Source organism: Lampris incognitus (genome assembly GCF_029633865.1).
Source record: "Lampris incognitus isolate fLamInc1 chromosome 3 unlocalized genomic scaffold, fLamInc1.hap2 SUPER_3_unloc_1, whole genome shotgun sequence".
Taxonomy (NCBI): Eukaryota; Metazoa; Chordata; class Actinopteri; order Lampriformes; family Lampridae; genus Lampris; species Lampris incognitus.
The window spans coordinates 186,230-205,870 of NW_026611070.1; the positions used below are offsets into that span (position 1 = coordinate 186,230).

A 19,641-nucleotide genomic window follows, 5' to 3' on the forward strand; every position below is an offset into this window, starting at 1 on the left:
AATTGGATCTCTCTATCTCACTTTCTTCGCCGCTTTTTCACACACACACACACACACGCGTGCTTGTCATCTAATTGGGGAGTTAAGTAAATGTTCTGGTGTAAAGAGGCTAAAGTATGGTCTGAAATTATAAATGTCAGTGTAAAAGGGTTTATGTCTGTGAGTGACAGGGGCAGGGCGACCCGTCTGTTAATACTGCCCGTCTGGCACAGCAGTTAACTACTACCTTACCACTGGTAACACGGTTTCAGCTGTCAGCTCAGCCATGTTGAAGAGAACCGCATTTGAATAAAATGGGGAATAAACCGGCGGGCAGGCAGTCCGTTCGCTCTCGGCACACTCAAATCAAAATGAAAATGAAATTCAATTTGCATACTGTAATAGTATTCAAACTCACCAGCATTAATGTTTTAGTTTCCTTCTTTCTCTTTTAAGTTTTCTTTTTGAATCTTTGAGAATATCCACTTCCTGGACTGGTTTAATGGAAGGGTTATAAGAAACGGGGTGCATGTTGCTAGTGTGAGGTGGTGGGGTGGAAAAGACTGCTGTGGAGTTTTGACTTTCACATTATGATAAATTCACTGTAAATGAACCCCTCCTAGCTGTGATCTGTGTAGCTGGGAGCAGTGGGCTGCCGCCTCCTTGCAGCGCCCGGGGACCAGCTCCAGTTCTTCACCCATTGCCTCGGTCAGGGGCACAGACAGGACCACGCGTGTTTCTTTTGATGGTGGGGGAAACTGGAGCACCCGGAGAAAACCCACCACAGACCCGGGGAGAACATGCAAACGTCCATACAGAGGACGACCTGGAATGACCCCCACGGTTGGACAACCCTGGGGTTCGAACCCAGGACCTTCTTGCTGTGAGGCGACAGCGCTAACCACTGCACCACAGTGCTGCCAAATTTACAAACTGTTTCATTTTACTGAGAGTTTTTTTCCCAACCTCTAGCCCCAAAGTCAACTTTTTTTAGAAATCAAAAATAAATATTTTCATTCGTAACGTATTCTCAACCAAGGTGAAGAAAGGCCAGTGCAGCAGATGATGTTTGAACCTGGTCACGGTAGAATAGCCTGAATGAGCTGTAGTCATGCTAGCTGAGTTGGGTTTTGATAGTGCAGAGTTCGTGATCGAGCAGCAGGTCATGTTCAGACTGGGAAAGAAGTTTCTGGGGTTTTGAGGGAAAGTACACAGCATTATAGTTGTGTCTTATTCATCCAATCTATCAGCTAGCATGCCTGTAACCCTCCCATTACCCCACAGCAAGCCAACAAACATATTAATTCATCCTGCCAGCACTTGTTTTGTCAGTGTTGAGTCAGATTGTGATGAATATGTTCATGATTGCTTTTTTTTCCTCAGGTATTTTTGTGTTTCTTTTTTTCTAGCCTCATCATTTTAGCCTCATCATGTGAGAGTTCATATGTAAACCATAGCTGGAATGTGCTGCAGCTGCTCTGCTGCCTTGCTGCATTATTTATGTCCTGCATGGCAACGGCATATTCTGTAAATGTGAATTATTGAAAGTGTGTACTGTAGTAGTGTGAAATCGCTCAAAGTCAAAACGCTTTTTCTTCTTTGACCCGGAGGGAAACCCGAAAAGCCAGTTTGCAAAGGAACCACATCTTTGCATCTCATGAAAGATGCTTAATAACGCCAGCCTTTAATTTCTGTTAGAGAGGAATATCGTACCACAGCCCCTCTTCCAGTGTGGCTTCCTCAATCCCCCGGTGTGCGGTTGTGAGTTCATGAAGGCGTTTAGATGTGCATATCATGTTGTGTCCCAGTTTAGCTTGGGGCTGCTGTGGTCCAACAAGGCATGTGAAGCGAGTAGTTACTGTAGGCTTCAGACACACCGCTACCTGACACACTTCTGAGCAAATGTCATCAAAGTGAGGCAGAAACGGTTGCCGTGAACTCTTGGCTCGCTCAGTCTCACTTGAAGGTTCTTCCCTTTTCTCTCTCTCTCGCTCTTGCTCTTGCTCTCTCTCTTTCCCTCTGCCTGTATTTCTGGGTCGTGTATTCCCTTTCTTTCTTTACCCATCAAAAATACGAGCAAATACAGAGGGACAGACACACATATGCACACAAACTGTTCTGAAGCATATTTTCATATATGTGACTGGCTGTTCACCACTATTTGTGTTTTGCTTACATAACACAAGCCACACTCCTGACCGTGGCTGTGTCAAACAGGCTTATTTACCAAGGCTACATCTCAGGGCAAGACGATGCAGCTTGGGCAGATTTGGCCTCCCAAAGTTGTGTGTGTGTGTGTGTGTGTGTGTGTGTGTGTGTGTGTGTGTGTGTGTGTGTGTGTGTGTGTGTGTGTGTGTGTGTGTGTGTGCGTGCGTGTGCGTGTGCGTGTGTGCATGCGTGTGCATGCCACCGGGGACATGGCATCACAGACTGAATGCAAATCCAGTTAGCACAAAGGGTCAGACCTCACCTTGCCACATAATTGCCTTTTCTGTCGTTATCTCAGAGGCTTTGGCTCAGCTCTCACACGGGGGGCTGACAGGCAAGGTTAGCACGGCATAGAAAAGGTTGGAGAACATGGCCATGCAGTTGCCATATGCTGTGCTGTGTGGATTTAGTATTGCTGGTTCTAACATAACTTTGACTTGCCCGTTTGGTTTATGTGGAAAAAAGGCAGCGGAGGGTAACAGTGCAGCCTTTTGGAAGGTTAGCTAAGCTAATTGATGCCTCATGCAGCCCACTTAAATTTGGAGGGAAATCCAGCTCCTGTATTGCCTGAACCGAAAGCGACCCCGGAGTTGACCCCAACACCTCTTACGATATGGTTCTGCAAACTTTTGATTCCCGTCAGGGTCATGTTTGCCACGGTGTATTTTCTGCTCTGTTGAGCCCTAAAGTAAGTGTTGTCCATCACACTGCAATGCTCTGCATGTGCCCAGATGTTCAAGTTGATGAGGTAAAGAATAAGATAAAAGATTGGGGAAGTGAAAATTATTGTTTTTCCCTGTTACAAGATAGACATTTGCATTTTCTTTTATCGATATGTCAAAATTCCACTTGAAATTTGCCATTTATTTTGATGGTAACATAGCTATTGCTTTCAACCACAAAGAAGTGGAAGATGAGTCCCAGAGATAATATAACAGGGATACTACATAACACAGCCATGATGAGAGTAGGCCCAGACATGTTAACTACCATGATCTACAGCACAAGACATCATAACCATAGCCATAAAAGCTGACGGAGATCTGGCTGATGATTGGTTGGGAGGCAAGGCCCCATTTCCATATGTGGTTTCCTCAGGTGCTGTCATGACAACCATTGTCAGAGATATGGATTATGATATCTTTTACTCGTGTTTAATGATTGTAGCTCGTTTGCTGGCAGTCAGCCCAAGTTGATGATGTTTGGCTAGAGATGAGAGCTAGAGCAAATACACATCACACAACACATATCACACTGCCTCGCCACATGCACCATCATCATCATCATCATCATCATCATTATCATTGGTGATCGCTTTGGGTTGAGTATGGTTGATCTGGTCGGTTGTGGGTTTTCAGGTGGCTGTAGAGGCCGATCCTCGATCCACAGGTCCTATTGCAGGCATCATAGGATAATGAAATAGTACAAATAATACACGTGCAGTAAGTAGAGACCATACTACAGTGTGATATATATAAAAACATGAACATATAACATAGTTAATATAAACTACAAGAAAAACAAGAGCAAACAAACAAGAAAATATATACAGAATATACATGTAATGTAGAAACAGATAATAACGATAATATAGAAAACAATGTATATAAAAAAGCAGACATACAACACAGATAATGTACAATACAGTTCTGCCAAGAGCACGAGGCTTTCCTTTTGGCATCGATCAGATGTTGTATTTCACAGTCGTTCTCATCAAACCAGTCCTGGTGTTTTTCTGCTCTTATATGCGACAGTGTCCCTGCTGTTTTCCAGGGTTGTGGTCTTTAGAGCCTTCCAATGTTCAGCATCCTCAGGATATTGTTTTCCAAGTCGCTCAAGTAGGGTGGTCCGGAGATTTTTCACCTTGTGTTCATGTCACCCAGGCTTTCGGGGTTGACTTTTGGACGGCTCGGTTTCTTTTGTGTTCTCCTTTTCTGCATTAAGGCGCTTTCAGACACAATGCGACAACGGCACTCCCGCAGTCTGAAACCCCATATTTCCAGTGCCACAATGGCTTTTCACTGCACACAACTTTGCGTTGCGTGGCCAATAGAAATGAGGTGCAGGAGGCAACATGGAGGAAAAGTTAATGTTGTATGTGTCAGAATACTCTGAATTGTACAACACAAGTTTGCAATGGAAGGGAAGAAAGCCCTCGCTCGGAAACACGCTTCCAGCGAAGTAGGCATGTCAGGTGTGCTTTCAACGGTCAGGTGGCTTGTTGGTAGGAAATATGTGTAGCCTTTATGGTAAACATAGCTTAGGTTTGTCATATGGTTTACAAAGTGTTCCCCCGCAGTAGCGCTACAGAAGTTTCTTAATTGAGAATTGGTTTAGTTTTTAGGCAACAAAACAATGATGAACTTGTCCTGCTAGAAGTTTTGAAACCTGTCTGTTTTGGTCTGTCCTCCATGCTGAACCCAGCGGCGAGTGCAGCTCAAGTTGCGTTGTGTCTGAAAGTGGCTTTAGCCTGATGGTCATTATGGAGCAGGTGAGATGGTGGTCAGTCCCGCAGTCCTCTGTGCAGGTCATGGCTTACGATCCTTGGCCCTGATAATCACATAGTCTATGAGATGCCAGCGCTTGGACCAGAGGTGTGTCCAAGAAGTTTTTCCCTCGTTTCTCTGGCGAAACAGAGCGTTGGTGATGATAAGGCCTTGCAAGATAGAGTTCCCAACACCCTCCTTACCCTTGGTGCCTTTCCGGAGCTTGTGATTCTTGCCGACCCTGGCATTGAAATTCCCGAGCAGGTGAATCTTATCTTCCTTTGGGAAGATTTTCCCCTTATCTCCATCTGTCTGCGACAGGGGCAGCACATGAAAACCACCTGCAGTTGTTCCTGACCGTTTCAGGGTCGGAGCGGCAGTGAGGCTGAGGTTTTTTTTGTTTTTTGTGTGTGTGGCCGCCAAGTGATGCATCGTGACATAATTTGCCATCTGGAAAGACTAACCGCTTTACTCTAATTTACCTGAAACATACTGCTCAAAAAACACACCCTCAGTCTCTTGACTAGATGTTTCTGTTGGTGTAAATAGTGTCCCACAGCACTAGCGCAGAGGATTTTATTGACGGTGATACCTAAACGTGCATGCAATGCATTCTGGTACATGTAGGCGCTGTGGGGAAGACTCTGTGAGAAGGACAACACTGATTTCTCCATCAGTATAATGCACAGTCAAGACTTTATTGCTTCAGTCCATCAGTCCTTATTGCACATACACAAAACCATCGGTGAAACGTCCCTTTAACTTTAGCAGATTTGCATGCCAGGTATCAGCCCCACGTACAGTACACTCGGCCAGAGACATCGTAACGACAAACTGTCATCGTTGATGCCCAGCTAATGAACAAACTCGCACCAGAGAAGTAGAGAAAAGACACAACTGCCCGGAGGGTTGGGTGAGGGTGAGGGGGGGGGGGGGGAGTTAAGGCAAAATAAGTTTGTGTGCGCCCCAAAGGCTGTGAGGCAAAACTGGAATATGACTTTAATTTTCCTCCCACTGTTCATTTGGAGCAGTTGAGTTTGGCTACAGGTGGAATCCCTCTTTAATTAGGGGGAGGAGGAGGAGGAGGGGAGAGGGACGAGGAGAGGAATGAAGATGAGGCAGGAGGATTAGACCTTAATAAAAGTCTCTGCAGGTTTAATAAATGATCAATCTCCCACTGCAGGTCGGCTGCGGGGCCCCTGGCTTAACTGTAAACAGGAACGGGAAGGAGGGGAGAGAGAGAGACAGAGAGGGAGAGAATGAAAAGGAGAAAGTCAAGAGCCACTGATGAGGGGGCGCTCTCTGCCTTAGTGATGAACATTTAGATATGCTTTTAACAGACCTCTCTCGCTCTTCCTGCCCCTCTCTCCTCGCACCACGTACCCGTGTGTGTGCCTGTATGCGTGTGTACCGTCTGTGCTTATGTGTGCGCTCGCACACACAACCCTAACCCCCGTAAGAACTGATACCAATTCGCCATTAGCGTTGAGCACCCTTTTCCGTCTCTGCCTTTTAAAAGCATGATTATATTCAGTCGAGCAGCAGCTTCCGGCTTCTCCCCCCGTTGAGAAGGAAGAAGAGCGCGGCATGTAACAGCTGGGAACTGCTCACCTGAAACAGGGGGAATGGTCTTTCTTACAGCCCATTGTTTGTATTTATACCGGCCGATATAACGGGGCAGCCACAGTGACGAGACAGTCAGCCGTAATGGCAGACTGTGGCAAACGCCACGACAAAGATAGCCTGAAATGAATGTGGTATCAAGATGAGAAAGACAAGCAGTGCATCAGGGTGTTGAGCCGCCAAATCCCTCAATTTTTGTGATAAAATGGGGGCCAAAAATTTTGCCTGTGTGTGTGTGTGTTTGTGTGTGTGTTTCTTTTTTCTTTTTCTTTTTTTGTTTGTCTGTATTCATTTGAGAGAATGTTATATAGGACTGGGGATTAGGACACATGATGAATTTCGAATCAGCTTGTGAGAGAGAGAGATATCAGGGTTTCAATTCTTGGACAGGTTTCACGATTCCACACATCACTACAGCTCAAAAAATGGTGTGTGTGCGTGCGCGCGCGTGCGTGCATGTGTGTGTGTGTGTGTGTGTACTTTATCTGTTGAAAAAGCCATTTCCTCAGATGCAGGCATCTGAGGCATCTGAAGCCTCGATAGGCATCAGAAGGTCTCTGCCAATCTACAAAGTCTGAATGTGTGTGTCTGTGTGTGTGTGTGTGTGTTTACATGAGGGTGGTGAGTGTTGCCTTGTCTCCCACCAATGAAGTGTTAAATTATAAAGCATCCAGAGGCATTGATTCCTATGCTCTATCTGGATGCTTTCACTGCAGATCACACAGTGAAAAATCACTTCACACGTGGTTTACACACACACACACACACACACACACACACACACACACACACACACACACACACACACACACACACACATGCTGAGATTATGGTTTCATATAGTCTCATGATAAGGATTTGGCATCTGAGAATCTCTCCATTGGCGGACATGTCGGTCTTTCTTTCCAGCATGGTAACAGGTTATTTAGTTGGCAGTTGGCCGAGGTGGTAAAAGCTTATCAAAGGAGAGGTGTAAGGGGAAAGGGAGGCTGGGAGGTGTAATGGAGAGAGAAAGGGAGCGTGCCGCAGAGGGCCAGGACAGGAGAGAATCTACGATGTGAGATGCGACAGATTAGTTTGGAATTTGATTATGTGCACTCACATGCACATGTCCAGGCCAATCTCTCTGATGCCATCTCAACCTCATTCCCTTTATCTGCCTCATGCAAATATGAATCCTGCACAATAGGGAGGGCAAAACATACTGGGGTGATTTTACCTATCACTCACACACGCGCACACACACACACACACACACACACACACACGCACACACACACACGAGCACCGCTGCTCCAAAACGCATTGTTTCTAATCTATAATGGTGTGCAGGATTCCTCTTGACTTTGACAAGGAGATATGCCCCCTCCCATTCATTCACCTGTGTGCGCTCGCCAACTGCCACGTGCATGTGTCAGCGTCTGCCTGTGTGTGCCCATGTCCCCTATTTATAGAACAGGCGGAGGAACAGAGACAGGAAAGCCAGGAAGAGAGAGATACAGAGAGAGCGAGATGGAGCGAGACGTCTCAGAACCAAATCTGAGCATCTCCATTTCTCTGCCGGCGTGTCAACGTCTGAAAAAATAATCTGACTGCATCGACGTGTGTATTCCAGTTTCTCTGCTACGTACAAGCAACATACACTTGTGATTCACATCGATTGCTTGCAAGTGTGTGTGTGTGTGTGTGTGTGTGTGTGTGTGTGTGTGTGTGTGTGTGTGTGTGTGTATGTTTAAGGCGCTGAATTCTTTATTATGTGTGATTGGGACCGAAACAGAAAGTGATTGAGCGGTGCAGGTTATGAGATGTGGCATGTGATAGTCATAGGTGTCCAACCGAGATAGTAAACAGCTGTGCTTTACAGATACTGCACGGTGTCACATTTCTAATCTCTGGCTACATACAGCCAAGCCTTGCATTAGCTAGGGAGGTTGGGATTTTCTCACACTAGTGAACATGCAGTTCACTCAGCAAAATGCTTTGCACAGTGAAGCATTTGGGCAGTGTTCACAGAGTTAGGAATGTAGACCAGTTACTATAACTTTGCCAGTTAGATTCTCGACACCCTGTGGGTGTTATGTTATGCTGTGGTGGAGCAAAGCACACGGTGCTAACTTCTTGGGAAGCCTTGCACAGCTGCTGACCTTAGTGTATGCTCTTACCTTTCAGAAAAATATTATTTATTTGAAGAGCAGAATGCTCTGCATGTGTGTATATATCAGTAGCGGACCATGCATTTCAGACCTAGGCCTTTGGTGAGACGTCACCTCCTCATAATTACCCAAAGACAGCCGTCATATCGCCATGCTACAGTGTTTTAGTCACAAAAGTGGTTATCATCACAATCATCGCCATCAAGTTATTTGACACTTTTCACTTTCACAACAGCGACATCGTGTGGCGACATGGTGTAACGTACAGCCTTACTGGAAGTAATCCCGCTGGGCACATCGTGCTATCAAGAAACTCAACAAACACATCCCAGCCGGGCCGCTGGGCATAAAAACAACCAAACATTAAGCAAATCAACTAGCTGTACAAAAAATACATTTGACTCACCAGTGTTGTCTATTTGAAGACAAAATCCATTCTCCTTTCTTTCTGGATGAAACGGTCGATCACACAGTCATAGAGCACTCCTTTGGCTTATAAATCCATCCATCAGAATGGCCTTTTCAATGGCAGTGGATGCCAATGCTGTGAGTCGTGCCTGTCCCGTTGTATTCCTGGAATATGTTTTTATTCTTTTAAGTACTGAAAATGTCCTTTCAGCAGATGCCGTGGAAACCGTGACTGTCACAGCTAAACAAGTGAAATGCCGCACATGCGTCTTCCCCGGTTGGGTCAGAGCCGCTAACTGTGGGGTTGATCTGCCCATCTCCACAATCCTTTGCTTTTCCCCAAACGATCGTCTTGAAAATGGTGCGACTCATAAATCTGCCACCACATCATTCACGAGTTCTCCTTGAGGCATTATTCTCATTCACGGCTAGCTAGCTTAGCTAACTAAATCAAAAACACAAACATTAGCTAACATTAGCCACCAACTACCGCGATCCACTGCAGAATGCAACCACAACGGTTTCAACCACAGACCTAGGCGCTGCTGCTGATTGGCTGAACAATCGCTCACATAGGCTGTATGCAGCGAAGGCCCTATGACGCTTGGCGAGTATAAAGGAATACGCCCATCCTTTACACATCAAAACCTGATTGGTTGAGTAATCTATCAATCCAGTATTAACGCCTAACTTATTTAGATAGCGGAGACCTTCACTCGAGATGCCAAAGGCGCTGGCAGACGGAGTCTTCTCACACGGTTACAACAGAGGGAAAAGCTGATTGGATGATTTATTTTTTTTGGCCGAGAGACTGCAAGCAGAGCCTCCCGAATTCATATGTGTAGTCTAAATCAAAACGTAATGCAATATTAACAGATTGATTAGAAGATTGTATTATATTTATGAAAGTGTTTTCCATTTTCTGTGGGGTCTTAGGCCTTTACCGAAGGCCTAGAAGGCCCTGACAGTTCGCCGCAGGTATATATATATATATATATATTGTGAGTGCTGAACTAATGAGGAGCGGAATATCAACACAGATACAGAAAAAAAGATTTTAATACATTGCAGTACAGGCCTGTACTTCAGTGTATTAAAATCTTTTTTCCTGTATCCATGTTGAGATATATATATATATATGTATGTATATATATGTGTGTTTGTGTGTGTGTGTGTGTGTGTGTGTATATATATATATATATATATATATATATATATATATATACTACCGTTCAAAAGTTTGGGATCACCCAAACAATTTCGTGTTTTCCATGAAAAGTCACACTTATTCACCACCATATGTTGTGAAATGAATAGAAAATAGAGTCAAGACATTGACAAGGTTAGAAATAATGATTTGTATTTGAAATAAGATTTTTTTTACATCAAACTTTGCTTTCGTCAAAGAATCCTCCATTTGCAGCAATTACAGCATTGCAGACCTTTGGCATTCTAGCTGTTAATTTGTTGAGGTAATCTGGAGAAATTGCACCCCACGCTTCCAGAAGCAGCTCCCACAAGTTGGATTGGTTGGATGGGCACTTCTTTGAGCAGATTGAGTTTCTGGAGCATCACATTTGTGGGGTCAATTAAACGCTCAAAATGGCCAGAAAAAGAGAACTTTCATCTGAAACTCGACAGTCTATTCTTGTTCTTAGAAATGAAGGCTATTCCATGCGAGAAATTGCTAAGAAATTGAAGATTTCCTACACCGGTGTGTACTACTCCCTTCAGAGGACAGCACAAACAGGCTCTAACAGGTACTATTTAATGAAGATGCCAGTTGGGGACCTGTGAGGCGTCTGTTTCTCAAACTAGAGACTCTAATGTACTTATCTTCTTGCTCAGTTGTGCAACGCGGCCTCCCACTTCTTTTTCTACTCTGGTTAGAGCCTGTTTGTGCTGTCCTCTGAAGGGAGTAGTACACACCGGTGTAGGAAATCTTCAATTTCTTAGCAATTTCTCGCATGGAATAGCCTTCATTTCTAAGAACAAGAATAGACTGTCGAGTTTCAGATGAAAGTTCTCTTTTTCTGGCCATTTTGAGCGTTTAATTGACCCCACAAATGTGATGCTCCAGAAACTCAATCTGCTCAAAGAAGTGCCCATCCAACCAATCCAACTTGTGGGAGCTGCTTCTGGAAGCGTGGGGTGCAATTTCTCCAGATTACCTCAACAAATTAACAGCTAGAATGCCAAAGGTCTGCAATGCTGTAATTGCTGCAAATGGAGGATTCTTTGACGAAAGCAAAGTTTGATGTAAAAAAAATCTTATTTCAAATACAAATCATTATTTCTAACCTTGTCAATGTCTGGACTCTATTTTCTATTCATTTCACAACATATGGTGGTGAATAAGTGTGACTTTTCATGGAAAACACAAAATTGTTTGGGTGATCCCAAACTTTTGAACGGTAGTGTATATATATATATATATATATATATATATATATATATATATATATATATATATATATAATAAAGTGCTTAACAAATAAGGAGCAAAATAATCCAGTGATTCAAGTAAATTCTTTGAGACAGTACAAGCCTGTTTCTTTTTTTTAATTTCTGATTTTTCCCTTTTTTCTCCCAATTTATTGGCCAATCGATCCCTATTTTTAGTTCAAACACCCACCCTCGTACTGCATGCGTACGCCAAACTGCATCTCTCCGGCCGGCAGTCTCGAAGGAGACGCCTCCCCACTTCCGTGACAAGGCGAATCCAGCCTGAACCACTACTTTTTCCGACACACACAGAGACGCATCATTTGACGAACACAAGCCGACTCTGCCTCCCTCCCGAGGACAGCGCTGCCAATGATTGCTGCTTCATCGAGTCCGGCCATAGGCGCGAACCCCGGTCCCCAGTGGGCAACTGCATCGACACAAAGCCGATGCTTAGACCGCTACACCACCACGGACTACTGTACAAGCCTGTTTCATGCCATAATCATCAGCTGATGATTGTGTAACCCACATGATTACGTGTACCCTGTGACGTAATGTAAGTTCCACGAGTAGCCTCTAGGAGGCACACGAGCTACAGAGTTTAAACCATACAAACAACCGTCAACAATAGAGAAGAGAAATACGGATATTTAGAAATACGGACAACTTTGACTATGGACCCTTGAATTTTTGATAGTTGAACTACGGATATTTGAGCTACAGGACATTTGAACTACGACAAAAAAGATCCCTCCCACGAAGCTTCCTTGGTGAGCCGCTAGCCAAAGCTAAAAAGCAAACAGCTTTCTGTGTTCCATGTAATCATAGCCATTTACGTAGGATATCTTGATTTTATCCAAAGACAGATGATCTCCTGTTGAAGGAAGAAGGGAGACTCTTTTCTCTTGTGTTTTGTACGCTGCTGGAATCCTGGTGAGATAAGAGTTTAAAATCTTGAAATCTAAAGACTGACAATTTTCCATTGGTTGCTAAGCTAAGCTAACCCAGCTAAGACGTATATCTATGATCCTTAGCAGTTCCCATATGATTCAGAGCTTTAAAACCAGTCAGGACACCCGATCCATAGGGTTTATTTGATGTAGGAATGTTAGACATTTTAATATAATAATATGCTTGTTGTTAAAAAAAACTGTAAGCTCCAGTTGCCACTAGCCACCGAGCCAACTCGGGCTACATGGCATGCATGGAACCCATAGCAGCCAGCTAGACGTGAATTCACGTTGATAGTGCCGCAGCCTGGCTGCGATGACATTGTTTTTAACTTCTTACAGCAATAGGCTGTTGTCATTCAGCCGCATATTAGTTATATGTAGGAAATGATTTAATTCTGAGAATTGACTCTAGATTTGGGTATTTTTATTTTGTTTGTAATTGTTTGATAGAGATTGCAATTAATAAGAAATCTGTACAATTTTGTGCAGACTGGTTTTTTTAGTACCCCGAACAACCCCCCTTGCTACACCTTTTGGAACCCTTGGATACCCCCTTTGGATTGCCCCCATCATCGCCCTGGATTTGGATTCATCATCATCGCCTCTACATTAACTTGCCCCTGTGATTGTGGTAGGATCTGGACATTGCACCTTGCACAGATTGGAAGACTGAATCATTCCCCCTTTTCTTTTCTTTATTCTTTTCTTTGAGTGCACTCATACTTTATTTTGGATTATTTTCTTTAATTTGTTAGTGTAGAATATGGCTGCATAAGTAATATATTAGAAGGGTATAAAATAGAATATAGATAGATATAGACAATAAATAGAATATTAGGAAGAACTTTTAAAAAGTATAATAGAGTAAAATATATATATATATACTGCTCAAAAAAATAAAGGGAACACATAAGCAATGCAATGTAGCTCCAAGTCAATCACACTTTTGAGATATCAACCTGTCCAGTTAGGAAGCAACACTGATTTGTGACTCAATTTCACCTGTTGGTAAATTGTCTAATTTCCACCTGGTGGAAATTAGACAATTTGCAAGACAACCCCTATAAAAGGAATGGATTTGCAGGTGGTGGCCACAGACCATTTGCCTGTCCTCATCTTTTCTGGCCGATCTTTGGTTAGTTTTTCATTTTGCTAGTGCCCTCACCACTAGAGGTGGCATGAGGCGGTATCTGCAACCTACAGAAGTTGCTCAGGTAGTGCAGCTCATCCAGGATGGCACATCAATGCATGCTGTGGCAAGAAGATTTGATGTGTCTCCCAGCACAGTGTCCAGAGCATGGAGGAGGTACCAGGAGACAGGCCAGTACACCAGGAGACGTGGAGGGGGCCGCAGGAGGACAACAACCCCGCAGCAGGACCGCTATCTGGTCCTTTGTGCAAGGAGGAACAGGAGGAGCACTGCCGGAGCCCTGCAAAACGACCTTCAACAGGCCACTAACGTGCAGGTTTCTGCTCAAACAGTGAGAAACAGAATGCATGAGGATGGTATGAGGGCCCGACGTCCACAATTCGGGGCCTGTGCTCACAGCCCAACACCGTGCAGCCCGATTGACCTTTGCCAGAGAACATCTTGGTTGGCAGATTCGCCATTGGCGCCCTGTGCTCTTCACAGATGAGAGCAGGTTCACACTGAACACATGTGACAGACGTGAGAGAGTCTGGAGACGCTGTGGAGAACGTTCTGCTGCCTGCAACATCCTCCAGCATGACCGGTTTGGCAGTGGGTCAGTGATGGTCTGGGGAGGCATATCCTTGGAGGGCCGCACAGACCTCTACGTGCTAGCCAGAGGTACCATGACTGCCATTAGGTACCGGGATGAGATCCTCAGACCCATTGTCAGACCATATGCTGGTGCAGTGGGCCCTGGGTTCCTGCTCATGCATGACAATGCTCGTCCTCATGTGGCCAGAGTGTGTCAGCAGTTCCTGTATGTTGAGGGCATTGATGCTATGGACTGGCCTGCACGTTCCCCAGACCTGAATCCAATCGAGCACCTCTGGGACATCATGTCTCGTACCATCCGCCAACGTGATGTCGCATCACAGACTGTCCAGGAGTTGACCGATGCCCTGATCCAGGTCTGGGAGGAGATCCCTCAGGAGACCATCCGTCGTCTCATCAGAAGCATGCCCAGACGTTGTAGGGAGTGCATACAGGCGCGTGGAGGCCACACACACTACTGAGCCTCATTTTGAATCGTCTTGAAGAATTTCCACAGAAGTTGGATCAGCCTATGTTCTCATTTTCCACTTTGATTTTGAGTATGATTCTGAATCCAGACCTTAATGGGCTAATGATTTTGATTTCCATTGATCATTCTTAGGTTATTTTGCTCTAAACACATTCCTCTGTCTAATAAATAAAGATTTTCAGCTGAAATATTTCATTCATCGAGGTCTATATTGTGTTTTTAGGTGTTCCCTTTATTTTTTTGAGCAGTATATATATATATATATATATATATATATATATATATATATATATATATATATATTTATATATATTTATATATATATAAATATATATAACACATCTAATTTAGTATTGCTATTGAAATAACTTTACTTTGAACTGTTGAAATAAATTGTTTTTATATTGTAAACTATACCCACGAGTGTGTGTGTTGTCTTTGGGGTGAGTACTAGAATCTGGTCTAGAAAAAAACCTACACCAATCTCCACTGAACTTAGACATTAGACTGTAAACTGTCCCTGCGCAAGCATAGGCCCATTCCCCTGCCGTGCAGGTTACAATTGCTTATGGCATGAAACAGGGTTGTACTGTCTCATAAAGAAATTACTTAAATCACTGGATTATATACATAGAGAAAGAGAGGGAGCAAGAGAGAGACAGATGCCGTAGCAGCTGGTTAGCTCAGTAGGTAAGAATGCCAGCTTTCCTGCTGAGACCGGGGGTCAAAGGACGAGTCTCCAGTAAGAGTCTGTGGCTTAGACTCCTAATGCACCACAAGCCAACTACCTCAGACATGAGTGAGAGCAACATGAATTGTGTCATTCCGGCTTGGATATCCTCCAGGTTAACAAGGTCCACGTCAGGTGTTGAGGAGCCAGGTCAAACTGATGAGAAATGGGCTACTGGAACAAGACACTCATGGACAAGGGCCGAGAACCTGGAATTGATGGAATACTACTATAACAGCAGACCCCAGGAGAGAGGGTATATGAAGCATATGCGGGAACTGTGGACAAGCAGGAGACCTACTAGCTAGACAGCTAGTGGCTCAATGCTTGAACATCAGTAGAAGGTAGCTACTGTCTCAACTTGAGATGGGGAGGCTCCAGCAGGATGACAATACAGTTCAGCACCTAGAAGGGGCCGCCCAGTAGGCAGGAGATACATTAGGACTGGCTCCAACCAGCTGAAAAAAATCCTACCAGCCATGACAGCTTAAGCTACTGAGGTTCAAATAAGAATAATGGCCAAACTGGAGATAGTCAACCCCCGGGCTCGGCTTCCATGACTCAGTGACAAAGTACTGTCACAAAGCCTGCTTGCAGATGTGAACACAGCCTTACGCAATATCTCGACTGCCACCATGACAGCTACCAACGAGCTTGTATATGCTACTGCAACCATAATCTTGGAGATGCTTGGGTACAGTATTAAGAACACGGGTCACCAAGAGCTGGTAAAAGGAGGAGGTAAAGGCCACTGATATCAGAGCACAGAATGTCCTTACAATGCACAGAGGGTTCCACACAAAGTCCAGCAGCCTGAGACCAAATGATAAGCGAAAAGATGGGGGCTGAGGGTTAGTGAGTGTCAGCGCTACTACCCAGGATGAAACAAAGAACATCCACAAGTACATCAGAAAGATAGCCCCCCAAGATGAACTGCTGAGTGAGTACCTCAGGCAACAGAAGACAGAGGGTGGAGAGGTTAAAGAAGAGGGGGTATCATGGAAGACTAAGCCCCTCCATGGGATGCACCATCAACAGATAGAAGTCGTGGCTGATATCGAGAAATCCTACCAGTGGCTAGAAAAGGCTGGATTGAAGGGCAGCACAGAGGCTCTGATCATAGCAGCACAAGAGGAGGCACTCAGCACCAGATCGGTTGAGGCAGGGGTCTACCATACCAGACAAGACCGAAGATGCAGGCTGTGTGAGACAATCCAACACTTAGTAGCAGGGTGTAAAATGCTAGCTGGGAAAGCGTACACTGAAAGGCATAATCAAGTGGCTGGGATAGTGTACAGGAATATCTGTACTGAACACAGACTGCAAGTCCCAAGGCCGAATGAGAGACACAGCCAAAGGTGATTGAGAATGGCAGAGCTAAGATCCTGTGGGACCTCAAGTTCCAGACTGACAAGCAGGTGTTGGCTAACCAACCAACATTGTTGTGGTCGACAAGGAACAGAAGACAGCAGTAGTGGTTGATGTAGCAATCCGGAGCGATGACATCAGGAAGAAAGAGCACGAGAAGCTAGAGAAATACCATGGGCTGGAAGGACTAGATTGGATGTGGAAGGTGAAATCCACAGTAGTCCCAGTGGTAATAGGAGCACTAGGGGATGTGATCTTCAAACTGGGAGAGATTCCAGGATCAACAACTGAGGTCTCTGTCCAGAAGAGTGCGGTCCTAGGGACAGCTAAGATACTGCACAGAACCCTCAAACTCCCAGGCCTCTGGTGGAGGACCTGAGCTTGAGGAAGACATATATATAGATATATATATCCAGTGATTCAAGTAAATTCTTTATGAGACAGTACAAGCTTGTTTCATGCCATAAGCAATCATCAGCTGTCAGTAAAGCTACATGGGAAAGAACATATCATTAACCATCTCGTCATGCACATCACGTGCACAATGTCCAATGGGGAAGGGAGAGGTGCGACATTCAAAAATTCAAAAACATGTGATTGCTAACAGTCCAGTGGGGTGGGGTGGGGGTGGGGGGTTTGGTATTTGTCTGTTGGCAGGATCTATTTATAATTACAAAGTAAGTGCTTATATCTATGTCTGCAACTGCTGGCCAGTTCATTCCTGTTATATCTGTTATATCCCCCCCCCCAAAAAAGTTTAGAGCATGGTTACGTAGAAAGGAGGGTAATTTATCTTCTTTCAGTTTCATCTCTAAATCTTATTTCAAGCCTGAAATTCTAGTGAGTGTGCAAGCTCTCTCACACACAGGCACACGTGCTTTTCGACACATCAAAAATCCTTCTCACCTCCACATTGATGATGTCGTCTCCCTCTCTTCTCCTGGCTGTCATTGCCGTCCAATGTGAGTGACAGCGGTCATCCACTGTTGACGGCTCATTAATCAAAGGTGCCAGCGACACCCACTATCACGCCATGCTGTTATCATGGGGACTAGTGAAAGGGATGGCTGAGGCTTCACCCCTTGCATTGCGTTGCTCAGGGTCCATGCCAATCAGCACCATTCAGTGCCAGCCCGAACTGGCAGATGTGTATATCATAATAGAGATTACACCGTCTCAAACTGAAGTTTCCCATACGGCCAGTGTAGAAAGATTAAGGCTGCCAAGGAATTGATATCATATTTACACAAAAATCACTCTTTATGTGCATCTAACACTTTGCATTTTAACACTACAGTTTTATTTGTTTGATATGAACTTTTAAAAAGTTAAAGAGCTAAACTATATATGTAGTCACCTTGTCAAACATATTTTCCTTTATTTTTCAGTGTGAATCATTCTATTGCTTATACGATCAAACCGGTTTATGTAAAATACAAGTTGCTTTCCATAATTATATAAGCTTCAGCACTTAAAATGTACTGTAAGTCAACCCTCTCTATATCTGCTTGTTGCTATAAAGCCCCTTGGGGCAAAATTGTAATTTGTGATATTGGGCTATACAAATAAAGTTGACTTGACTTGTTTAGCTACCTTTTGTGTGTGCCGGCAGTGATAACAGTGGATTAGGAGGTGTCTCATTTGGGTAGGGTGAGAAAATGGTATCATTTGAAGGTATTTTTGGTTTGGCCACTTCTGAACAAAAAAAAAAAAAAGGTCCTGATTTGGTAGAGTAAGGCGTCTCATAAAACCTTGATTAAAAGATTATTTGGACAACATTCACCCTGTTGCAGTTTTTTTTTTTTAGCTAATCTAGACATGTTGTGTAGCTTCTAACATATTACTGGTGTGTGCAGTTTCACTGTAAACGTGTGCTTTAAGTATATCATTACCCATGGATAAATAGTGCCCCCTGCATTGCTGTGGCTTTCTTGGCTAAGGGAGAGGCCCTGGGTGCATGTATTAACACAGTTCTACGCAAAACTACTCACACACACATACACAGCCAATTAAATTCTTCCAATGGCCTACCTAGTCCAATAAAACATTCAATTTCTATAACACTTTAAATTATTTAATTTCACTCACCTTTCTGCAGTACTCTCACTATTGTCCCTGCCTTTCCTTTCTTTCATTATGTCTCATCTCCCTCCATCCCACTGTTATTCTCCCTGTCTTGCGTGTCTATTCATCCCCAACTGTGCAACTGTCTGGGGCTTAAATGAATATATCACCCTGGTAAAGCATGTGTGTGTGTGTGCCAACAAGCGCGCCTCCTAGAAAGGTCTCTGAACATTGTGATGTGCGATATTCTGTATTCAGGATTCTGCAGAGCCAGGACCCCGAACTGAATATTTTCCTTGTTTAGGTTTCCTATTTTGTCTCATAGCGTACGTAAGCCTGTTTGTAACCCTGTGTTTATGTCTGTCTGTAGCTGTCGAGGGTTCCTGTCGAGTTCTGTGGTCAGTACTCAACCTGCAGCAAGTGTCTTGGATCAGGAGATCCCCACTGTGGCTGGTGTGTCCTGCACAACATGTAAGTACCGCTTCCAGCTTTTGTTTTGTTTGTCTAGATGGTGCTCACGTTGGCTCGGGTCCTGGGCTGTTCCGGTGGCGTCTGGACACTGCTTGGCACCCTCCTCATCATAGTCTTCATATATTTTGTTATGCCATTATAATTCTGTTATCCTCTTTCAGTGTTGTATTCTGTAAATTGTGTAAATACAACAACCATCGCATGTCTGTATGTCTTGAGAGAGAGACCCCTCCTCTGTTGCTCTCCCTGAGGTTTCTTCCCATTTTTTTCTCCCTGTTAAATGTTTTTGTTTTTTTAGGGAGTTGCTCCTTATCCGATGCGAGAGTCTAAGGACAGGATGTTGTGTTGCTGTAAGGCCCCCTGAGGCAAAGTTGTAATTTTTGATAATGAGCTATACAAATAAAATGGACTTGACTTAACAGACACCTGTACACATGTATGCACACACACACACACACAGATGCATGTAAATACATCGGCTCACACACTTGCCCCTACACTATTCTCGTGTGCTCTCTCTTTCTATCTCTTGCTCTT

At 44.2% G+C, this 19,641-nt stretch overlaps 1 protein-coding gene across 3 annotated transcripts in view; it reads left to right on the top strand.

Annotated features, from left to right (window-relative positions):
- Window positions 1-19,641, top strand: part of plxna4 (plexin A4) — a 301,066-nt gene that overhangs the window by 145,148 nt on the left and 136,277 nt on the right. For all 3 annotated transcript variants that reach the window (XM_056301621.1, XM_056301622.1, XM_056301623.1), the window contains exon 4: window positions 19,004-19,104. In XM_056301621.1, coding sequence (XP_056157596.1) covers window positions 19,004-19,104 — 101 coding nt within the window. The remainder of the gene's footprint in view (window positions 1-19,003; window positions 19,105-19,641) is intronic.